The sequence below is a fragment of the Mya arenaria genome, chromosome 5 (assembly GCF_026914265.1).
Source record: "Mya arenaria isolate MELC-2E11 chromosome 5, ASM2691426v1".
NCBI classification, from domain to species: Eukaryota; Metazoa; Mollusca; class Bivalvia; order Myida; family Myidae; genus Mya; species Mya arenaria.
In genome coordinates this window covers 75,102,465-75,113,090 of record NC_069126.1, presented here as the reverse complement: position 1 = coordinate 75,113,090, position 10,626 = coordinate 75,102,465, and the positions used below count along the sequence as shown (strand labels likewise).

Sequence of the window (10,626 nt, the reverse complement as noted above, 5' to 3'; positions counted from 1 at the left end):
TCACGTTATTACTCCACTTAGTCGTCGTCCATATGCCACGTTATTACTCCACTTAACAAGGTTTATAGAGACTCTCTTGAAGTAAACGTTAGACGTCTGTGGTGTTTTGATCGATAAACACCAAACAAACAGATAGTTAAGTCAACACAAGCAACAATTAACGACCGGTCGTTTAGATGGCCCAGAACAAGTCTTAACTGAAATTATGAAACACGGGCTTTCGTTATTTATCGGATCGACCTTCCAATACAGTCGATGACGAATTCCATTTTCTCTTTTATCATGATTAACGAATATTATATATCAAGCGCTACAACTGGCGCAATCAACATTTCAAACTTCATCGAACTTATCTCGAATGGAAATGTAAGTATAATACGAAAACTATCTGATAGCCAAGCATTAAATCTTCCAAGTCACTATACAATATCATTGTTCATCTTAGCATTGCATGTATATTGCGTTCATGTTCAAAATGAGAAACACGTGTGTGATGATAATTTTATTACCAAAAATATTTATTTATAAAACATAATAAATTAAATAAATATATCGATGACAACATCCCTGCCAGAACTTCTCTGCAAGCTTTTATCTGAAATACAAACAAATTTATTCCAGTAAATTGATGTACTTCTTTCCCACCTAAAAGTTTTAAATTCAGTCTACATTATATCACGTTTGGAAGAGAAAGCAAAGATAAAAGTACCGAAAGTTGTAACTGCTAGTACAACTTTCTATGTAAGTTGCGTGTGTATAAACTGTATAAACCATATACTAAAGTAACTGATATTGGTGCGGGTATCTTTTAAGAGTTCAGCATGTTTCAGGTTTCATGCATTCCCAAATGTAAGAAGACCTAAATCTCTTTTTTTTACTGTGCTTCGTAAAATATTCACCCAAGTTGTAATAAATTTTGGTAAATATATATAATTTCTTTCTGGCTTAAAATGGAGAAAAGATAATTAGAAACAGTAACCAGGGCTACCTTAACAATAAGGACTAAGAATATGGTATGCCGGGAAACATGAGGCAATCAGTTGTTCGGTATCATGTACATAAACTTTGGTGGCGTGGAATACTTACAAATCACTTAGTAAGCCCAGAGCTCCGATCGGTCAGTACATCTGTTTACCGATGCCGTAGCTCAATGAACCTTGACCGTAGCCGCCAAATCCCTGTTTACCGATGCCGTAGCTCATTGAACTTTGACCGTAGCCGCCATAGCCCTGTCCACCATGGCCGTAGCTCATTGAACCTTGTCCGTAGCCGCCATAGCTCTGTCCACCATGGCCGTAGCTCTTTGACCCTTGTCCGTAGCTGCCAAATCCCTGTTTACCGAGGCCGTAGCTCATTGAACCTTGTCCGTAGCCGCCAAATCCCTGTTTACCGATGCCGTAGCTCATTGACCCTTGTCCGTAGCCGCCAAATCCCCGTTTAGTGATGCCGTAGCTCGTTGAACCTTGTCCGTAGCCGCCAAATCCCTGTTTACCGATGCCGTAGCTCATTGAACCTTGTCCATAGCCGCCAAATCCCTGTTTACCGATGCCGTAGCTCGTTGAACCTTGTCCGTAGCTGCCAAATCCCTGTTTACCGATGCCGTAGCTCATTGACCCTTGTCCGTAGCCGCCAAATCCCTGTTTACCGATGCCGTAGCTCATTGAACCTTGTCCGTAGCCGCCAAATCCCTGTTTACCGTAGCCAGCGGATCCGTGTCCATAACTACCAGAGCCGGAAGGCATTTTGCCAATACCAAGTATGCGGTAACTTGTTCCAAGGTCGTGTGGATACTTCTGAAGATACCCTTGTTGTGATCTTCTACCACGGCTGTCATCGGCGTTTGCAAAGGCACACAGCGCCAGGAAGCAAAGGGCAACAACTGCGGACTTCAAATAACCTGAAACAGAACATATATTGTTTGCCTTTGATAAAAAGCTTTCTTAGGACATATTGAGTTCATGCTTGCTATAAATAGAATATATATGTTACATTGAAATCTTAATGATTAAGAAAAGGCGGAGTGAGCCCAGCTCATGTACCAAAGTATCCGATATACATATATTAAGCTTGACATTTAAGCAAGCCACAGGTGATACTGAAATGTTCAATTTTGATCGATGGCGACCCCATACAACTTTGGTATCGTTATGTACAAAAGGTTTTTGCTTGTTGATAGCTATAATGCCTAATGGAGAACTAAAAAACATGATATAGGTTAAGCTTTTGCACTTCGTGCTTTTGTTCCTTAGTATACCTGAAATGGGACGTAAAATGATCAATTTTGCAAACATCAAATGTATATACTTGTATTGCTTTTTTTATTATATTAAATTTAGGAAAGTATTTGTCGCCAACAATTCGACATTTTATAAAAAAAGACATGAACTACGTTATCTATATCAGCCGGTCAAGTGAAGATATATTTGTTTCACCATAGTTCAATGACGACCTCGATTAGATTTACTTTAAAATCTTATAAAGTTATAAGTTAAGTAAGATAAACATTCGGCAATCGGTAACAACATGAATAGTGTCTGTTTCTACCATCGTAATTTCAGTTCAAAGCATGATTCTCTGACAAATACTTATCAAACAGGTAGATGATTTGTTTCGTGAATAAAATAATAATAATAATAATAATAATAATAATAATAATAATAATAATAATAAAAATAATAATAATAATAATAATTATTATTATTATCATTTCATATGTTTTGCATTTTGGCAATAAATGTTATAACATTTAATGCTGAATAAATGTTTTGCTATGTTAAAGAAGAACTTTTGCAATATCATAATTGAAATCGATCTCAAGCATATATATATACAACTAGATTGACAAAAACACAAACATAAAACACATAAGTCCTAAAATCAAGCAAGAAAATTCCTCTTACCATTCATTGTCACGTCCAGTCGGTACAAGATACATTTCCACGGTAGCCCTTGCTTTTATCCTACCTCTCCAAAGCCTGTCACACGCTAATTGACAGTAACTCATTTGAAGATGGTAAATTATTGAAATATTTGTCTAGCGTTTGTCAAACAACAGCTTTATGGTCAATTTGACAGTTCGGGTGTCGGGACAGTGTGAATTAATTATGCTTATTAGAATACAATGTATACTTGTCAATACATCAAACTGAAGCGATTTGCTTTGCCTCTTTAGTCTTAAAATAATGCAAAATAGGAAATACTGGTAAAGATAGTCATTGTAAACGGGGTTTCTTTTTAAATTCTTGAATAAGTCTAATTTCAATGAAGAAAGCACAGGTTTATAATACAGATACAAGGGAATCCTGAATCCTAGTACACTATTTTTAGTGTTCAAGCCAATTAAGTACGTTTATTTTATAGATTGGTTGTTTTTGTGTAGTTAAACTGAATTCCGTTAAGTGTTTGATTACCTAAATATTGTGATTTCCCTAGTTTTTACAGTTGATATATTACTCAATTGTAGGAACTTATAACATCTCAGTAAAGTTATATGCCCGAGAATGATTGGAAATACATTTATGGCGAACAATAGATTTAATATATGTATATCTTGTGCTTGTACACGCATATCGTAATATAAGTTAAAATATCTTCCTGATATATCTTCATATTTAGTTTTACAATTTTGTGTTTGTCTCGTGAATCTATCACATTTTAGTAACTCAAAACTCTTATAAACAGTCAAGTTCAACTTGACATGGAGTCATGTTTGTTCAAATAAACTTCCAAGGAGACCAGGGCTTGCATATGTTGTGTTGCCTGGAGTATGCTATTTGTATATCTACGGACTCTTAAATACAAACTAGTCTCGGGCGTATGACTGGAGACCGTTCTGGACATATATTACCGTTTAGCAACGGCATGGAACCAGGGCTGGTATTCACTGTTGGTCTTCATTTGATCTCAGAACGATGTAGCCAATCGGATTACTTGTTATTCATAACTGACCAATAGAGTGAGTGAAGTCAATGATGTATGACCAAAAGATTAACTTAAGACAGATATTGCATACCAGATCAACTCATAATGAGTAGGCTTTGCATGCAAAAGGACATTTATTTTCTACAAAAGTGAACATTCTCTCCATCCCAAATATATATATCATGAAGATATTCTATCTTACAAAAATTGTTATGCCTATACATGCACATGTAATACTGATGGCTTCAATGCAAAATCTTTTGTTCGCCAACCTATGGCGTTTATATATTTATTACAGAAAATGCAGGGACAACAGCAGCTGATTGTATTAAAATGGTTTGGTTTAAGTTTACCGAAGTGTTCATTCACTGGTAAAAAAACCCGAAAGCTTTTATACAACAACGACAATACCGAAAATACCGACAACAACAACAACAAAAGTAGCAGCATCAGCAACAACAACAACAACATTAAGCACACAAAACAGTATTTATGCTAGGGCATCATATGCAATTATTAGTATGTTATATAATATTGATAATTAAGGCGGGGCTTGTTTGAAAGACGAAAAACATAAACGTTTCAAAGTTTCATTGATTGTATCTAGTTTTGAGGTGAAATATTAAGCAAGCATAATACAAACATCATCCGTTGCGACGATTGATATATTTACACAATACCAAAGATTAGTTGTTTGTTTCAGTAAAAGATCCTCTCTATATAAAAAGAGGCCATATGGTCATCATGCTGGAACGACTTAAACAACAGCTATGGGAACAGAACTAATCGTTTGGCGTACCTCCACATTTTTAATACCATAATCGTTACTGTGCTGGTAAACTTATTTATAAGAAGATCCATTAAATGAATCGATTTGTTGAACTTCTGCTAGCAAGAATATGCTTATGTGTAGTTCCATTGCCGGAGATGGGACAGTATTCCACACTTAACATATTGACGTAACATTAACAACAGTAACATTGATAAATAACACTAGTTTCAATATCCGAAATTAATTTATAAAGTGAAATTCACTTATAAGAATTTAACAATTTATATTGTTCTATGTGTACTGTCTAAATAATGATGAAGTCCCCATTGTCGTTTGTTGTTATTTCTTTAATCGACACAAATACCAATTTAAGTCCATACGCTGTCTTGAATTTGACTTGAGTATACTTTCAAATGGTTGCTGAAACCTTATTCAATAGGGTGGTTCTGTTAGCGCAGTGGTTAGCGCACTCGCTTCCCACCAAGGCGTCCCGGGTTCGATTCTTTGCGAAAGTGAGTTTGGATTGTAGACACCAAGCTGTACAAGTTGGGTTTCTCCAGGTGCTCCGGTCCACACAAACAACACTTGTCCACCCTCTGGCGTATTATCATGCCAACGAGCGTGATAAATATAATTTTGTTATTACTTTTACAATCGTTGTAAAATGAATAAGTTTCAACTTAACTAAATTACATATGAAACAACCAGCCACACATAAAATGCATCCCATGAAAGAAGTCGATTGCCGTCAAAATTAGGAGATTTTATCAACAACAACAAAGCTGTTACCAATGATGTCGAAAGAATCGCCCCCATGATTAAAGATGCACTCTTACTCCAAAATAAGATTTACCACAATTAATACAATTGTTTAAATATACCAAAAAGGTGAATAAATGTCGAAAGCAATAGGTCTTATGAAGGATACCGAGGTTAATTTGAAAGAAAGATGCAGAAAACACGGTATTTCCACCTTATGAGACGATAATAGATCACAGTAAATGTTTTAGCACTCACCAGTCATTTAATATTTTTGTGTTACAATCTTGTTATCAGCAAATAATTTTTCCCATATTAATACAAAATGCATTATTTACTTATTTACTATTTAGTAAGTAGTAAAAGGTTTATCACTAAAAATTTATGTTTGTTATACATGTGTGTGTATTGATTTCGAATAAGAGTGTCAATTTTACGGTTTAGGAAAAAAAATGTGTTGACAGCTACGAATTCTGTTAAACATATATGCGAATGCCAGCTATAATACAAAACCGATTGATGCAGTGTATTAGTTTTCTTTCACCATCTAAAAAGAACACTAGTAGCAGTATGTATATTTATTAAATCATCTAGTGGAATGTTTGTGTATATGAAAAGTGTTGATACTGCCTGGTCTTCTTTTTGGCAATTCTAAAAGCTGACACATCCAAGGAAGCACTGGGTGAAGTTGTCACCGGCGGCTGCACACTTTGAAAGGCAGTGGTTAGCATCACAGCCGCACGTCCGCCTGTTGGAGCCGTTCCCCTCGGAGCAAACGCTGGCTTTATAGTATGGTACCACCTTCTTCCCTTTAGACAGACGCTCGCACTCAGCCTCTTGCTCGCACAGCCACTCTTTGGTTTTGGCGTCGCATTTGTCGGCGCAGTTGCCCAACCGACGGCATCCAACGCTCAACCAGTGGCGATGGGTGTCGATTGTGCCGAAGTCCTTCAGAACCGTCCCCGTGGCATCATCACGAGCTTGACAAAAACAACTGAAAAAGAGAGTTATATACAGGTGTGCAGACGGGTATTATAAAATGCATTAGAAGTGAATACTCAATAAAGTTCATGGAAATTGTAAACTTGCAATGCTTTGCACACCATTAACAAATGTTTCTATGCAATTATTGTGTTAATATTTATATCTTATATGGAATTTAAATTATTATTATTTTTTTTTTTTGGTAATACCTAAATATCACTTTAATGACAAGAGCCCGCTATTTTGTAGATGGATCATAAGTCCGCTTTTTACAATATGTTTATTTCTGAACATGACAATTTGCAATGGTAATGCTCACATTTCCAGCCATATCTGATATAGCTGAAACCACAGATTGACTAGGGGCTTGGGCCATGAACTGTTTGCACAATAATGAACATCCTACATAGTAGGCATCTGAATGTAGCTGGTTGGTATTGTCAGGGCTATTTATTGTGCATAAGCAGTAAGTCAGCTTTTTCAACACATTATAATAATTGCAATCAGAACACTTCGGCCATATTCCAACGAAAACAAACTTGGGTGTATGCCGGAATATTAGGTAAAGTAGTAATACTATTAAATATAAGTATAAAAATTCGATATTTTGCATTTTATTGGGGTATGGTATGCAATGGGGCTGTTCAAAATGGGTGGAGTCCGAAAGACTCTAACAGCACTTTAAACTGCGCCATTGTATACCATACCCCAATAAAATGCAACATGTCGAATGTTAATACTTATATTTACATTTATTTAAATCTGCATTTCTGATAAAATTGATAGATTATTCAAGAGCATTTTCTCTTTTTTCTTTCTCACGTTGTTCTCAACGTTGGGTAAATTAGGAGAGCTATCGTAACTTAATTTTATACAACTATGAATGCACAGATAAAATAGTTCCTTATTTATATGTTTATCTTTTCAATGTCAAGGATATTATAAATACGTTATAACTGTATTACAAGTAGAACAAAATATATTTTGAGCTATGAAAAATTAACAATAACAAGAAAACAGCAAAAATATCGCCACCTACTAAGTTCTCATTATATCTCGCAATAATACGCGATACTAGCGTTTGTTAAGTCACGAGTTTTCAAATTGGAGAGAAATTCCAGTCAATTTACTTGTGCGCTATGTTCAGGAATCAGTTGGTGTATGAATCATGTTGGAATGCGGTGTTGGACAAATCAGCAAATGCATTGTCATTTCTTTGGAAGTTAACGTTCAATTTGGATGAAACGACAGTCGCCGTGGGTGTGGTTACGTGATCATTCATTTCTTCTGGACGTTGCTGGGTGCACTCCAAGATGTTATTGTTCCATATCTCGATTTCATGTTTTGTCAGATGTTTTTTTTTTACCAAACGTCAATACCAATTCGGAAATAAAACGTCATCAATGTCATTTAATATTTTTTCAACTGTTCCATCCATCATGAAATCATCTACATTAAAATCAATCAAATTATCGTTGCTTATTGTTTTTTAACTTTTTACTACAGATTACAGTTTTGCATGTCGCCAATAATTTTAATACGTTCCATTGAAAAAAAATAGTTCCATAGTTAATATGCCCCGCCCATTAGTACAAACGCACGCGATTAAGGTGAAATTGATAAACAACAACCATCGTTAAGGAATGAAGTGTTAATGTAAATATTTTATTGTAGTGCAGTGTTGTAGCGTGTAATTTGAATTTAAATGAAGTTCATTATTGCATAACAATTAGGATCCATAACAATAAAGTCTTTACGCTTAGCTGCTAAACTGAATTCTGACATTATAAACCGTCCATCTACTTAAGAGACAACTTAATAAATTTCCTATGTAATCTATGAGCAATTGACTTATTTGCACGCTAAAAACTGATTTCCAGTGATTCAAAATCCCAAACCAGTAACGTTTCTAATATTATTAAGATAAATACAATTGGTTGAACGTTACCACTGTGTTTTCGATCAAGTTACAACACTCGGTGTAGGGGTTAAAACCAAAATGCGGAAAAATGTAAAACAAGTAGATCCAGCAAGTTCAGCCTCTTTTTAAAATCACAAACAATTCCGTTTCAAAACCTATAAATATGGAAAGCAGCCAATGGTCTGATGTGACCATGGTTTGATTCACTGTCATATGTGTAGTAAAACATATAAGGCATGTAACAATGAGTAGAATGTCTGAACCGGTGTAATTTGAACCTTATCCGAGGTTGTTTTTGATAGAAAATAACCGAGGCGTTCTAATGTTAACTTCCTCTTAAGGCTACCTCGAACACAAGCGAGTTTGTAGGCGTTTAAAGATGGCGGATATCGGTCACAAACTAGGACGGTATTTTCATTGTTGCCAAGTTATTGAAATGTTATACATGTTTTAAAATGTTGGTGGTATTTAATATTGCAATTAACTGAGCAGGTATTTCAAGTTAGGTATACTTCAAATGCTTATCTAATTAACCGAGTCATAAGAAGAAGCTCTTATGTAACAAAACCAAGGGTGGTATTCAATATACAACTTAAGTAAATCTTATGGTCATACATCATTGACTTATTTCATTCTATTGGTCAGTTATTAATAACAAGTAATCCGATTAGCTTCATCGTTCTTAGATCCAGTTAAGAACAATATTGAAAACCAGCCCAGATCTAATTTTAGAAAAGATACCCGGCATAACTCATCTGCTTGATGGTCAACTGTGTGTTTAAATTTTGCAATAACTTGTCATGTTATTTGACTGTTGACTATAATGTAATATTTCATTGGTTCTGATTGTGTTTTGTAAATGATATGTGCATGATAACATATTGTAAGATGGAAACAATGAAAAGCTCATTCGAAGCTCCTCGGCCATTTTTATCGAAAACAACCTCGGATGTATTTGGACGGTTTACATACTCAAAAAAAGTGGTACGTTTAAGTCCGCCGGATGTTGATCGCGTAGTAATTTTATTAAGCAGTTAAAACTTTATGACTTAACTTTTTGGAATCTTAATTATGTTTGCAATAATACACTGGCAATCAATATAAACTTAGATAAATAACTACAACTCTAAAACACCACATTTAATTAAGTATATAATTAAAAAAAATACGAACTACTTCAACTGATATATCGGCATACATCCGAGGTTGTTTTCGATAAAAATGGCCGAAGAGTTCCGGCTCTGAAAGTTCACAAATGCAATTAAAAGTTTATCTTGGAAATTCAAAAAACCTTTGTCTGGTGTTCATATCTAAAATATTGGTTCCAAAATCACCCAAATAATTCTAAAAAATATAAATTTAAAAAAATGATATCGCACGAGAGGTTTGTTGATAAAATAAGGCAATTAGTCAAAATCTAAATACTTACCGTTTCCGGTCGGCAAAACTGTACTCGACAGACAGAAGAGCAATCAGTGAAACGAGAATGACGGAATTCATTTTCAACGGCTTGATTTCAACACTGTTTGATAAATTTTACAAAAGTGTTTGAATCGTTGATCGGTTTGTTCTTATATGTATAATTTAAAAAAAAAACGTTTAAAAATACAACCGCAAAACCGCAGATCATCTTCTGTTTCGTTTGCACATGCTTGGTCGAACATGATTACGCACAACAGTTTAGGTGCAACCGTTTTACACATTAAACATCCGGATTATTATATATATCATAATATATGGTTCATTTCTTTATGTTTGCAATTTTGATCTGTATGCAGATTTCACAATTCATTTTCATTAGTGTTGCCTCTTGTTTAGCAGCCATTGTTGATAAAATATTGGTTTTAGTTAAACTCTATGTTGCTTGTGGGTGATATTAAGGGGTCGCTCATGTTTTGGGGCCAAATATGTTTTCCCTGTAATGCATCTGAAAACACTTACTTCATCATTATTTTACTTTATGATATCGACATTGCATAAAACACAATTTAATTATAAAAACAGGTATTTTTCTTTTAGTAGGTGAAAACCCTTAAAGTCAAGAAAAGGAAAGAAAACTGACGCCTAAACCACTAGGACACAAGAAGTTATACAACAATGATCTATATTTTGACCTTTTAACAATACACTGAAAATATCACGTGATAATTTCAATCCACCAATCACACAACAACGAAAACACTGAAAGCCGTTAACAACGCTATTGAAAATTGCTGTCTTCAAAGACGATATTTGAGCAAATATTAATATTTGCTGAAATTTCCAGCTG

At 34.8% G+C, this 10,626-nt stretch overlaps 1 protein-coding gene across 2 annotated transcripts; it reads right to left on the bottom strand.

Moving 5' to 3' along the window:
- Positions 1–489: 489 nt before the first annotated feature.
- LOC128233476 (spidroin-2-like) lies at positions 490–9,920 on the bottom strand. 2 transcript variants are annotated; one of them, XM_052947160.1, is made up of 5 exons: positions 9,787–9,920; positions 2,901–6,446; positions 1,309–1,897; positions 1,087–1,206; positions 490–595 (listed from the first exon to the last, which is right to left on the bottom strand). In XM_052947160.1, the coding sequence occupies exons 2-4, from the start codon at positions 2,905–2,907 to the stop codon at positions 1,119–1,121; spliced, it is 684 nt and encodes a 227-aa protein (XP_052803120.1). In that variant the 5' UTR covers positions 2,908–6,446; positions 9,787–9,920; the 3' UTR covers positions 490–595; positions 1,087–1,118. The 2 variants fall into 2 exon arrangements, with proteins under 2 accessions (XP_052803120.1, XP_052803119.1); XM_052947159.1 differs by having other exon boundaries at positions 1,087–1,897.
- Between the last annotated feature and the right edge of the window lie 706 nt (positions 9,921–10,626).